At 41.1% G+C, this 14,519-nt stretch overlaps 1 protein-coding gene across 1 annotated transcript in view; it reads right to left on the reverse strand.

Annotated features, from left to right (window-relative positions):
• Nucleotides 1–13,236, reverse strand: part of MCCC1 (methylcrotonyl-CoA carboxylase subunit 1) — a 63,520-nt gene extending 50,284 nt beyond the window's left edge. Inside the window, exons 1-4 of the mRNA XM_068546302.1 lie at nt 13,021–13,236; nt 10,606–10,652; nt 7,603–7,739; nt 4,446–4,541 (exon numbers count right to left, since the gene is read on the reverse strand). Coding sequence (XP_068402403.1) covers nt 4,446–4,541; nt 7,603–7,739; nt 10,606–10,652; nt 13,021–13,109 — 369 coding nt within the window. The 5' untranslated portion in view covers nt 13,110–13,236. The remainder of the gene's footprint in view (nt 1–4,445; nt 4,542–7,602; nt 7,740–10,605; nt 10,653–13,020) is intronic.
• Between the last annotated feature and the right edge of the window lie 1,283 nt (nt 13,237–14,519).

The following is a 14,519-nucleotide window of genomic DNA, read 5'->3' on the forward strand; positions in this document are numbered from 1 at the left end:
CCCACTGATTTTGCATTATGGTGAGTTGTATAATTATTTTATTATATATTACAATGTAATAATAATAGAAATAAAGTACACAATAAATGTAATGTGCTTGAATCATCCCCAAACCATCCCCCCACCCTGCACCCGGTCTGTGGAAAAATTATCTTCCACGAAACCAGTCCCTGGTGTCAAAAAAGGCTGGGGACCGCTGCTTTATTAGAAGGATCAATATGATTCTTCTTCCAAGTCAAAGTGAGGGCAAGGTTTGATCCGTTAATTGGTAAATATCCTCTTATTAAAGAGCCCTGTAAATTGTAACCCACCAAATTTCCTTTTTGATCAGGGCTGCCAGGAAGAACTAGAGAAGCTTTCCTTGGCCTAAGTTTTCTGACTTAATTCCAACCACTATGCCCCAATAATAGTCCCATATTACTTATTTTTTGCTTTTATCTTAGCCTTAATCACTATCTGTAATGTTGTAAGTCACCTCAAATCTTGAATATCCAGGCAAAATGTGTGAAAATTATTTATTCTTTTCTCATTGTTTGTGTTATTATGGCATCTAACATAATACTAATTCAGATAGAGTTCACAAATTCTCCAGAATTAACATATCATAAATTTGCTATAGAGTCGTTACTTAAAGAAATAGGCAATAGGGCTGAGAGTCAGGATACTTTTGTTTAATTCTTTCTCTTTCAATGATGAGACGAGTTTTGCTTTCAAAGTACCTGAGGATATTGAAAAAATGCAAATTATGCATAAAAATGTAAATTACAGTGGGCTTGGAGTCTGGCCTAAGAAGCTGCATTTCTACCAAATGATGCCATGAACCACACTTTGAGTAGTGAGACTAGATGATTTTGGGTATCACGTATCCTGTGCATTTTATATTTGTAAAATGGCAGTAATGATACTGTCTCATGTAAGCTCAAACATGCGATAAATACAAAGTGACAATTATGTTAAAGTGCCTGGATTCCTAAGGGCCTTTTACTCCAAATGATAACTAAAAAGCTTTAGAAACAAGCATGTTTTAAATACCTGTGTGTATAAATCAGTGCCTACATTGTTCAGTCTAGAAACTCTGATTCTAAAGAAGAGAACATAGATGCAGAAACACATAAATACAAAACAACCGCATATATTCATTAATTCAAATTAATGACCCTCTGTGCCAGGTCATGGGAATGTTAGGAGGTAGAGAAAATAAGTCTCAGTTGTGGGTTCTTCTCTTAAACGGAGCACAAGTGAGTTGAGGAGTCATGATATGCATTAAAATTGTTAAACAAGAAAATAGCTAATTAAGTATAAAGATGACTGGAACAGGAAAGCAAATGCTAAAGGAAAAGGGAGACATCAGTGTGACTAGAGTCACGAAAGTAATTGTAAGAGGCAGGAATGCCAGTGGCAGTGACGGGCAAGACTACTGCAGTTGACTCCTAATTACTCTGCCTGCTGTGTTTGTTATCACCCCACCTTTGCCCCATCCCGCTAGCCTATTCCCCACCAGCAGCCACAATGATCTTATTAAAATATAAATCAGATCACCTCCCTCCCCTGCTTAAAATCCTCCAATAGCTACTTAGAATGAAATGCAAACTCCTCAGTAAGGCCTATAATGCTCTGAATGATGCTGCCTCTACCACTCTCAGCTTCATCATCTACCACTTCCCTCCTATGTCAGTTGGTTTTCCAGCTCCAAACCCAACCTTCCATACTGAGTTTGGCGACAGGGCCCTGCAAATTACTGTTCTTGCCAGCTGGTTTCCCATCAGGTTCTGCCAGCAGGGGTCACTGTAGGGAAACTGGAAGCCAGGGAAGCTTCCTGTTCTTCCACCCTGGGCAGCAGCAGTTCCCGTGTTTAGTCTCTCTTGGAACTTCCAGAACCAGCCTCATTATGCTCCCTGCAGCCAGGTAGGGCCCCTCCATAGAGAACTGAGCAAGAGCTGCAGAAGGTCCTTCCTCCAACCTCTTCCCCAGCCCAAGGGGTGGTTATCAATACCTGTAGTTTTATCAGTAGGTAATTTCAACATACTTTTTTCTCTTCTAGTCCTCTAACACTGGTGGAACTAATCCCTAAATTAATCTCCCTCTGTTGAAATATCTAATGGAATTTCAGTTTTACTAACTGGATCCTGAATGACACAGCCCCTCATTGCCTTCACTCCATCCACACTGAATATTTTTGTCCCTTGACCACAAGCTTATACTCATCTCAGCGTCCTGGCAGTCCCATGTGACTGAACCTTTCTCGTCAAGTGCTTCATATGGCTGGCTTCTTCTCATCAGGCAGGTCCCTGTTCAAGTGTCACCTCTTCAAAGAGGCCTCCACTGATCACCCTATTTAAAAGCATTTCCTAACCAGTCTTTACTCCCTTATCTGGCTTTACTTTCTTCCCACCACTTATAACATTCCTAGTTATATTAGTTCTTTTTTTTTTTTTTTTTAAAGAAGCATTTCTTTTTTTTTTTTTTTTTATAAATTTATTTATTTATTTATTTATTTATTTATTTATTTATTTATTTATTTCGGCTGTGTTGGGTTTTCATTTCTGTGCGAGGGCTTTCTCCGGTTGTGGCGAGCGGGGGCCACTCTTCATCGCGGTGCGTGGGCCTCTCACTGTCGCGGCCTCTCCCATTGCGGAGCACAGGCTCCAGACACGCAGGCTCAGTAATTGTGGCTCACGGGCCTAGCCACTCCGCGGCATGTGGGATCTTCCCGGACCGGGGCACGAACCCGTGTCTCCTGCATTGGCAGGCAGACTCCCAACCACTGCGCCACCAGGGAAGCCCTATATTAGTTCTTTACTCCTTTAAATATTGGGTTGGCCCAAAAGTTCGTTCAGGTTTTTCTGTAACATCTTACGAACAAACTTTTGGGCCAACCCAGTATTTATTTTCTGCCTCACCTACAAGAGTGTAGCTTCAGACATAGGGTATAAACTGTGTTAGTCATTGCTGCATATATGCTTTATTTTAAAATATTTATTTATTTGGCTGCATTGGGTCTTAGTTACAGCACGCGGGATCTTCGTTGCGGCATGCGAGATCTTTCATTGCGGTGCTCGGGCTTCTCTTTAGTTGTGGTGTGCAGGCTCCAGAGTGCACGGACTCAGTAGTTGCGGCACATGGGCTCTAGAGCGCATGGGCTTAGTTGCGCCATGGCATGTGGGATCTTAGTTCCCCGACCAGGGATCGAACCTGCGTCCCCTGCATTTGAAGGAGGATCCTTTACCACTGGACCACTAGGGAAGTCCCTGCACACATGCTTAGAAGCTGGCACAAAGCAGGAGACCAAGTAACGTTTGCTGAGTGAATAAATGCATGAATGATATGAGAAGGAGGAAAAGAGCATTTCTGGCACATGGAACAATATAAGCAAATGCCTAGAGAAATAAGCATGATATGTAAAGACAGAGGAAAGTTCATTGCAACCATAATAAACAAGTGGCGATGAGAAATAAGTTTTGACAAATACTGGAAACTCTTAAATGCTAGGCTGAAGAGTTTGAACTTTATCTTATAACCACAAAAGATTTACTAACTGGGGAATAGGATGAGAAAGGGGTGAAATTATTGAGGAAAAAAAAAAAAGAGCCAGTGGTAATAATGAAACAAGGGTTTAAGAAACATCTGTCTTACATCTGTCTTGCAGTAAAAACAACTGCTAGCAGTTATCTGTCTAGCACAACTCATTGGATGGGCAAGGGATTTAGAAGTAGGGAAACCAGCTGAGAATCAGAAATCCAGATAAGAGATCATAAGGTCTGGCTGTGTGATTAAAAAGAACAACTTCTGGAGACATTTCAAAGAAAGATTCAACACAAGTTGGTTCCTATTTTATTTTGAAGGATGACAGATATAATAACAGCAAAATTTTGAGTCTAGGATATTGGAAAAACAGGGAGCGGGGCCTTAGAATAAGACTGGGAAGTCAAGAGCAAAAAGGATTTCTTTCTTGATTCTATTTTTCCTTGTAATTTAGAGCACCATCTATTTCGCCCAAAGAATCCGATGTTCCTAGGATCTGGCTTTGAAGGTAGAAGAGCTGAATTCCCTCTTAATTTAAATTTGTAATTAAACCCTCCCTCCACCTGTTTCCCCAAAGATCTAAAGTGCACAGGACTCAGTAAGACGGTAGAGTGGCTGAGGAGTGAGAAGCGACACGCCTACTTTACAATAACAATCCCATAATCAAATGTAAAAATCTTGGGAACAGCTAAAAATAGAGAACGAGTTCTGTAAATAATAAGCAATTTTGTGTAACCTGTACAAAACTTATTCCTTTTGCAATGCAAATTTCTTCTTTTTTTTGGCCACACCACGTGGCATGTGGGATCCTAGCTCCCCAACCAGGGATCGAACCTGCGCCCCCTGCATTAGAAGCGCAGAATCCTAACCACTGGACCGCCAGGGAAGTCCCTGCAATGCAAATTTCTTCATGACTCTTTTACCTGTGCAGCGGAGATCCTGGCCACTTGAATGATTTTCTCCATAGAAAGGTAGCTCTGCTGTGAGGGAGCGGGGCCGATGGAATGTGCTTCATCTGCCTGTTGAAGGAATATTACATGCTTAAAAGACCACACAGCTGGTACACACTAGTACACTATACAGAACTGCTGCTGGGTCATCTTATTATTATAAATAAAAATGCTGGCTCCTAAGAACAATGAAAGAATTGAGAAACAGAAGTAGCAGCTCATGTCTATATTATAAAAATAAGCCAGTTTGGAATCTTTCACAGGAGGAGGGTACCAAAACTTGACTTTTATGTATAAAACACACACTTAGAGTGAAATTAAAGTGCCTTGGGTTAGAAGGCAAGAGGCATTAGTCACAGTATTATTATTAGCAACAATAGTAACCTTAAATGTAGTTAATGCCAAAAATGTACAATTTGACAACAGAGACAAAATATACAACAGATGTATACAGTAAGAAATAAAATTACAAAGTTTCCTTAAGTTTATATAATTATTAGAGTATGATAATACCCCTTCTATACATTTATGAACTATTTTTATATTGTCCCTTAAAACTTTCATATAATCATAGCACCCCTTGAAGCAGACCAGATACACAATATCATTCATTCATTCAAAGACTTACTGAATGCCCACTATGTGCCATGCTTTGAGGTGAAGCTGCCTATACATCAGAAAATAGGACAAGTGTCTCTGTCTAGAGGAAGAGACAAACATCAAACATACATTCACACACTTAATGAGAGCTGTGATAAAGGCCAAGAAGGAAACACAGAGGACACAATGCAGGTAAGAGGAAGAGGATCAGGTTTAGTCTGGTCAGGGAAAGGCTGGGAGGGAAGGTCAAGGGGCTCCTTGACCTGGGACCTGGCCAGGCAAACAGGCGGAGGCGGTGGAGTTTGGAACAGGAATGGAGATGGGGGCAAGCCTCACTGGCAGAGAAAACAACACATATGAAGGTCCTGGGGTGGGAAGAAATCTGGCCCATTTGAGGGACTGAAGGAGGCTTGTGTGGCTGGAGCAATGAATAAAGGGTCAGGGACCAGACATATGGCTGGAAGATAGGGGGATGCAGATTTCAGAGGGCCTTGTGGGAGGTTAAAGCTTTGGATTGTCTCCCAAGGGGACACATGATGAGACTTTTTAAAGTGTGTGTTTTTAATTTAAACTTTTAATTCCACAATACACAAATCCATTCTCATTCTAAAGACTGTGAACAATAATACAGAAGCAAAGGAGTCCTTTGGCATTGCCCCTCTCCCTCATTCTAAACCCCTTCCAGATATAACCTCTATGATCAATTTGGGACATACCTTTCCATATCCACATTCCTATTTATTTGAATATATTTATATAAACATACAACAGTTTTAGTTTTTGTTTTTACACCAATAGGATCAAACTCTAGAGTCATCTTCTGCAATCGCTTTTTTCACTAACAGTATGTCTTGAGAGCTCTTTCCTTGCTAGTACACACGTCTACCTCATTTTTTTATAACAATTGCATAACGTTCCACAGTATGAAGGTACCATAGTTCATTTAATCAGGTACCTCTAAATGGACATTTAAGCTGTTAATGGCAAATGGATGCCAGCAGCATCTTGTGCATGCCTCTAGGTGCACATATGTGTGAGCATGTCTCTGGACAGAGATCTAGAGGAGTGTTTGCAGGGCTGGGTGAAAGATATGACATTTTAATCGCTCTTGGTTAATCATCCCTTGAAATGGTGTCACTAATATACATTTCCATCAATAACCTAATTTCTAACCACATTAACCAACACTGAATACTATCCATCTTTTAAATTATTGACAATCTGGAGGATGATAAAAAGGTTTAAAGCATTTAAAGCATAGGAGTAACATGAAAAAATCTGATTTTTTAAGCTATCAGTCTGGCTGAAGTGTAGAAAATATTGTGGGAGGGGGTCAAGGGTAAAGTAGGGAGACCACATACAAGGCTACAGCATTTGACCAGGCGAAGATAGCGGCTTTGACTTAAGGTGCAGGTGGTAGAGGGCAGAAAGAAGTGGAAAGAAATGTTTGAGAAGCAGAACTAACAGCAATTGGAGATTGTCTAGATGGGGAAGGGGGAAGGGGGAAGGATGTAGAGAGGGGAGGAAGATGGGAGATATTCAAAGACTCCCAGATCTCTGGCATTATTATTTTTATGAGCGATGGTGTTGCCACCTACTGGGTTAGGGAAGTCTGCAAGAAAAGCATGCTCAGTACAGATGAAAGGTGATGAGTTCAATTTCAGACATATTGATTTGGTGCCCATCCAGGTGGAGGTGTTGAGTGGGAGGCTGGATAGACATGTATCATGTTCAAAAGAAAGTCTGGGCTAGAAATAGACATTTGGAAGTTTTCAGCAAAGCCACAGCAGTTGATGATATGATCTAGAGTGACAGTATACAGTGAGAAAAGAAGAAAATGGAAGATTCTTAACAGGGGAGAGGAAAAGGACTCCACAGCACAGGAAGACAACTAGCCTTGGATAGGAAGAGGACAGATGCAGATGCAGCGAGCAGATTCTGTGGCAGGAAGCTCAGTGCTATGTCCTCTGTGACTCGAGATCATCTGCTGAGAATAGGTGGTAGAGGGAGAGTCAGAGGTTGGAATGGAGCAAAACTGGTTTGAGATAGTCCCTGCACAGAATTCAAGGGAAAAGTGGCAGTGTGGAATGCCCAGGTGAAGCTTGTCATAATTTTACAGTTAAGTCAAGGCTCAGAAACATTAAATGACTTGTCTAAGATCCCTTGGCCAGTAACTGGTAGTTGCTAAGACTGACCTCGATCCTTCTCCTGGTACATCAGGGATCTGGATGTGCGCCACTGACAGTGTGATCTGTGGGCCAGCCACATTCTCTGAACCGTTTTAACCAATCCTTGATGAGACAGGACCTTGCCTAGAAGTCAACTACACCACTAGGCACACAGTGTAGTTCCACTGGTGTTACGTTTGGAAAAGGTTCCCAAGATAAATTTTTAGTGAGCAGTTTGAACTTACCTACTTAGACATTGTTAATACTAGCAAATATAAGCTGTCAACAAAGAAGTAAAATACTGACACAATAAACAAATACGATCACTTACAAAATTTGACTTCCAGTTTTTAACAACGTACCATGTCAACATGCATGGAATTCCTGTCGGCCTCACTATAAACAGCCACAGACTGTACGCCCATTTTTCTGGCTGTTCGTATAACCCTGCAGGCAATTTCTCCTCTGTTTGCAATGAGGACCTTGGTAATGTTTCGTCCTGTTTAAAATACCATGAAAACCATACACAAATGTTACTGGGGAATTAAGGAATGAGAATGCAAAATATAGTTGTCCCTCAGTATCCATGGGGGACTGGTTCCAGGACCCCTGCAGACACCAAAACCCGCAGATGCATAAATACTAATACTATATAAAACGGTGTACTATTTGCATATAACCTACCCACACCCTCCAGTTTACTTCAAATCATCTCTAGATTACTTATAATACCTAATATAATATAAATGCTACAGGGACTTCCCTGATGGCACAGTGGTTAAGAATCTCCCTGCCAATGCAGGGGACATGGGTTCGAGCCCTGGTCCGGGAAGATCCCACATGCCGCAGAGCAACTAAGTCCATGCACCACAACTACTGAGCCTGTGCTCTAGAGCCCGTGAGCCACAGCTACTCAGCCCATGTGCCACAACTACTGAAGCCCACGTGCCTAGAGCTCATGCTCTGCAACACAGAGAAGCCACTGCAATGAGAAGCCCGTGCACCGCAAGGAAGAGTAGCCCCTGCTCGCCGCAACTGGAGAAAGCCCGCACACAGCAACGAAGACCCAACCCAGCCAAAAATAAATAAATAATTAATTTTTAAAAAAATGCTACATAAATAGTTGTAAGTACAATGTAAATGCTATATAAATAGTTGCCAGTGCACAGCAAATTCAAGATTTGCTTTGGAAACTTCCTGGAATTTTCAAATATTTTTGATCCTTGGCTGGTTGAACCTGCAGATGCGGCACCTATGGATACTAGAGAGCCAAATGTAAATATTCTATGATATTAACTAGGTTATAAACATTTGTTTTGGTAAAATCAGTATAACAAAGCCTCAAATAACCATTTTAGCTAATATCAGTGCATTTCTTTTCAATGTCCAATATTTGTAGATGTTGCTACTTGTGTAGGGTAAAGTTAGACCTTGGCAGAGATAGGGTCACTTTAACTTATAGTGTCTCTATTGTCTTTATTGTAGATTGTCTCTCTGGGTAAACCAAGTTATCTTCTTTGCCTTTCTTTTTTTTGTTTGTTTGTTTGTTTGTTTTGGCTGCAGCTATTGTTTGTTTGTTTGTTTTGGCTGCACCGGGTTTAGCTGCGGGACTCAGGATCTTCGTTGTGGCATGCGGGATCCTTTGCTGCGGTGTGCGAGATCTTTAGGTACAGCATGCGCTCTCTTAGCTGTGGCATGCATGCAGGATCTAGCTCCCGGACCAGGGATCAAACCTGGGCCCCCCGCATTGGGAGTGTTGAGTCTTAACCACTGGACCACCAGGGAAGTACCCCCTCATTGTGGGTTGTTTTTTTTTAAACGTCTTTATTGGAGTATAATTGCTTTACAGTGGTGTGTTAGTTTCTGCTGCCTTTCCATTTTGACCTCGATTAGAATCAATGCCAGTGTGATCAGATCAGGGAGAGCTGTTAATAAGCCTTTAGAAGTCATGAAATTCAAGATACTCTTATTAACATAAATTCTTACTCAGCTTCTTCAATTTAAAATAAAATTAAAAGATGCTTTGTTATGTCAAAGATCAAATTACAATAGCTAAAAAAAAAAAAAAAGCACAGTTAATAATAACTAAACTTTAATACCGATTTTCTATGCCCCAGGTCCTCTGCTGAAGACTCAACTTGGACTTAAATCCTCACAGTCATCCTGTGAAGTAGAGGCTATTATTATTATCTCAATTTAAAAAATGAAGATATTAAGATTGAAAGAGATACTGCTTTCCTGAAATCATAGAGCTAAAAAAAATGGTAGCTCCAGGATTTGAACCCAGGTTAGCTTCACTCCAGAATGTGAGCTCTTCATCACTCTGCTCCACTGCCTCTATCCCTCTGTACACAGGGGTGTGTGGTTCTTGCAATATAAATGAATACTGCACCAGTTCACTGGCATCAGTGTCATAGGACATGTTATTGTATTAATAAATAAAATACACTTCCATCATCACACATGAAATAAATGTTTTTGACAGTTTATAATATTTATTTTTCTCAAAAAATAAAGTTTTATATAATTTAAAAAGTATGTTTTTCGGGACTTCCCTCGTGGTCCAGTGGTTAAGAATCGGTCTTACAATGCAGGGGATGCCAGTTCGATCCCTGGTCGGGGAGCTAAGATCCCACATGCCACGGGGCAACTAAGCCCGCGCGCCACAACTGCTGAGCCTGCGTGCTCTGCAGCCCGCGTGACACAACTAGAGAGAAGCCTGTGCACAACAACAAGGAGCCCATGCGCCGCAATGAAGGATCCTGCGTGCCGCAACTAAGACCCGACGCAGCCAAAAAATATTTTTTTAAAAAAGAAAAAAAGCTCAGCATCATTATAAAAAACAAACAAACAAACAAAAAACTATGTTTTTCAACAGGGATCTATAGAGCCCAAGCTGTCACAAGGGGTGCTAGGGTGAAGCATGCATGTATATGTTGGAGGAGGGGGCTACACTCAGTCAACCGGAAGTTACACTTTTAAATGTTTACAGTTGGGAACTCCACGTAACATTTTATTTGAACAAAAAAAAAAATTCCTGCTACTTGAAAGAACTGTTTTCAAGCACTGATTTAGACCATCATATTTATGCTTCTTCACTTCAATACACTAAAGAGGGTCAAACAAATAACAACATAAATATAAAATGTCCTTAACTATTTACCTATATATTTTAGACTCAAAAGCAAGAGATTTAACATAAGAGGTGAAAACCATTGACTCAATACTAAGAAAGTAATCATGAAAATCCCAAACTTCAAAAGTATATAAAAACTAATTCTATTATGCACACATTAAATAATTAAACATTTCCCTTTCTTACTTCATAACCTGAAACAAGGCCAAATAGAAGAGGGTGTCAGTACCTGTGGTAGTGGCATACTTCATGGCTCTTTGCTTCCAAGTCCATCCCCTATAAAATGAATCCAAATGGAATTATGATTAAACAGAATATGTAAGATCTGTCATTGTTCTCTCAAAAGAATCTCAATTTTTAAAAACTTGCAACCAAGTCTAGATATGACTTTAGTTACATTTAAACCTTAAGCCTACAGAGTGATTCAATAAGATTTACTTTGTGGGAAGAAAACGAATCTAGAAATCAAAAGTTACAGTTCTGGCTGTTCTCCCCGGTACTAAGTGTCCTTGAACCAGATCACCTAACCGGCTCATTCCTGAGGCTGACAAATGACCACGGAGTCAGAGACAATTAGAAAGCCAAGGTACTTCAAGATCATCCAGTTCAGCTTGTTTTCAAACTTTTTTCACCAGAACCCAAAGTAAAAACTATGTTTGACTTCACAAGCCAGTACACACACAGAAATTTCATGAAAGAAAATTTCCCCTATGTTTCGATAGTTCCTGTTCTATTCCATTTTATTAAATAAAATGTCCTGGGAAGACCCACAGCTTAGGCACTTGAGTTCCACAAGATGGTTTTCTCAGGAGGCTACTGCTTTCCCACATCTTTCCAATCAACTGACCTCGCTTTCTTGATCTTCAATGGGGAGGTGGGGATCACAGCATCTTCCTATCACAATCTTCAGATAAGCTTACCGGTAAGATTCAAGGCCTGTCCCGGGCAATGTGTCTATAAAATGGCTGCTTCTTGGTAAATCCAACTTAAGACTCTTATTCGGTTTTAAGGACATTGCTGAACTAAAGTTTTCTTCTGCCATTTTCCAGTGAAAACCAAGAGACAACCACCTCCCACATACACACCACTTAACTATAATCTTCTATCCCAGTGATGTTCTGATTGGTCTATTCCATTTTTCACCATTATCTACACTACAATTTAAAATGGCTTAAACATTAAGAAGTTGCTTCCATGAGATTATTCCACCGATTCAAGAATTTCTATACCAGTTTCTCCTCGTTTTTAAAATTCCACCACTAGACTAGATTTCTTTGCTGAGTTACTACAAAATCATGACATAAAAAGACATGTAAACACCCTATATACTGATAAGATTTTAATTCTACATGCCATTAACAACTCTAACATTTTCCAGGGTGACAACCACTTGAGAATGGTTCTATACATAATAGCTAAGATTTGAGAGAGAGAGGGAAGTGAGAGAAAATGAGTCTGTGTAATATCCTGAAGAGCCCTGGAAACCTAAGAAAAGAAAAATCAGGAGAAAAAGAAGAGCACTAACATTGCTTTCATCAACTGTCATATTTTGCTCTGCTACAATTAAGTAACTGAAAATCTACATCCATACAATAACTTTTGGATAATAAAAGCAATTAAAAAAACTTAAGACAAATTATTGAGTCTGCAAAGGCTACATCTATGGATTGATTCATATGCATCAGATTCTGTTTAAGCCTCTTTACATTAACATTAATTCATTTAATTCGCACAGTCTAAGGCACTAGTATTATCTCTTCTAGGGATAGTATCATCACCTCCTCCTAGGTAAAGAAATTGAAGCACTGAGGATAATAAGTAACTTTCTCAAGGTTACTCACACACCCAGAGTAGCAAAGCTGAGACCCCTGCCTTCTGAGTGCAGAGTCTGTGCCCTTCAGCACTAAGCTATATACTATGTTTCCAGAATGATGGAGGAGGAGGGAAGAGAAGGCAAAAGAAGCTAAAGAAGCTTGCTACCTGGAAACCTGAGGGTGTCTTCACTGCCAGTAATTGCCTCCGAAGCTTAAAATCTGAAACTGATCTGGAGTCAGGTTAGTTAGAGTGAGTCATCTGATAGCTTTGTTCAAATGTGTGTACAAAGCTGTTGACAAAACCTCTCAGCTCTCCGAAGACAAATTTGCTTTTGTTAACTTGATTCATTTCAGCAAAGGGAAAGAACTCCAAGAGTCTTTAGCATCCTGGCGCCATTTCTTGGCACTAGTGTAAACTAGGGCAAGTCTTTGACCCCTTCGGACTTCACCAGAAGCGGGATCATAACAACGCTCCCCAAAGAGGGAATGCAGTGAAAACATAGTGCTAATAGTTAGGAGCTGTACAAGCGTTATTCTTGCCCCTATGGCGAAGGGAGCATGGAGACGGCAGGCCCAGCTCCACCCCTCCCCCACTCCACAGAAATGGGCAGAATGCCGAAGGCTGGATGTGTGGAAGGGAGAAGAAAGTGTGTGTCTCCCTCCCGATGCCGAGACTGAAAGCAGAACCTCCCCCGGACTGGTCTGGAGTTTTTCTTCCGTCCTCCCCTCCTCCCCCTCTACCCTCGGTCCCTCCGCGCCTTTCACACGCCGCACGAATCCATTCACCCCCGGCCCCGACACTGATCCACCGCCCCTCCACCCGCCGTTACCTCGGCGGCAGCAGCGAACTCGGGACTCGCTGCCATCGGTTCCTCTCCGCCGCCACCAGCAGGACCGACAACGCAGAGGCCGCCGCCATGACCGGGCAGCCCCGTCACTCTCCGACGCTTAGACACAGCAGCTGTGTCCCACTCACTGCAAAACCTTGCCTCCGTTCTGCTAGCCTGTTGTCCTCCGCCGGCCACCGTCCAGGTCAGAGCCAAGCAATAGGCGAACCGAAGGGCGGTGGGGGCGTCTCCACCAAAACAATCAAAGAACAGAGCAGGGCTTGGGTGGCGGCGATTGGCCAGTCGGTACGCGTGCCGCGGACGTGCGGTCCCCGCTCCCTCCGACGTCCCCGCTCCCTCCGCCCCTTGCGCCAACCGGAGGAGGGGTCGGCTATGTCCTCAGCCTTCCTTGGACTCGGATCGCCGTTTCTTCCCTTGGCCCTCGGCGTTCCTTCGTTCTGGAACACTGCTCCTGACCATTATTATTAAAGCCGCAAGGAAGTGGGCGAGGCAGAGTTATGGGGAAAAAGTCAAATGGGGTGGAGAGCAAGATAAAATTCTCTAGTGATCTCAAGAATGGATAAAATAAAATAAATAACTAAAAATAAACTTAAAGTTTAAAACCACCCTGAGCTTTTAAAAAAGTGTTTTAACGGACTGTTGAGGAAAGGAGGAAGTCAAAACCGAATTGCAGAATATCTAGAAAACAAAAGTACTGAAAACACTACATATATATGCTTATTTGATTTAACTAAAGCCGGGCTTATAGGAAAATTATAGTGAACGTAAATTAATCATCCAATTTAAGGGTTAGAAAAAAATACATAAATAAAGCATAATACAGCAGTAAAGATTAAAAAAAAAGAAATAAATGAATTAAGAAAACTAATATCGAAGCACTAAGTCCAGAAGTTCAGAAAATAAGTCAATAAAAAAAAAAAGTTAACTAATCTAATCAGAAGTAAAGGGGAGAAATGCACACTTGCTATGATTAAAAAGAAAAAAAAAGGTAAGTGGGGAAAAGGTGCAGGTATAGAAAAAAATTATAAATTTGTAAGAGACTATTTTGCTCAACTTTAAGCAAATAAACTTTGAAAACCTGGATGAAATGGATGCTCTTCAAGATAAGAAAATACAGTTTACCCAAATAGACCCTGAGATAGAAAATCTAATTAAACCATTACCACAGAAGAACAAGAGAATATTATCAAAGACCTATCGTTCCTACTGCCTTCATTTCCACCTTCACCTCCATCCCCAAAGCATGTGACTCACCTTGTTTCACAAGGAAACTCCACCAAAATGGTAAATAGTAGTTGACCCCAATGCTAGTAATTCTGACCCAGAGCACAGAAAAAATTGGAAGTCCTCCAAAATCTTATGAGGTGAGCATAACATTGGCACCAAAATCTAACAAAGATAGCACACACACACACACACACACACAAAACTATAGTCCAATTTCTTCACTTATGAATATTAATGGAAAAATCCCAAGTATA

Source organism: Eschrichtius robustus, chromosome 6 (assembly GCF_028021215.1).
Source record: "Eschrichtius robustus isolate mEscRob2 chromosome 6, mEscRob2.pri, whole genome shotgun sequence".
Taxonomy (NCBI): Eukaryota; Metazoa; Chordata; class Mammalia; order Artiodactyla; family Eschrichtiidae; genus Eschrichtius; species Eschrichtius robustus.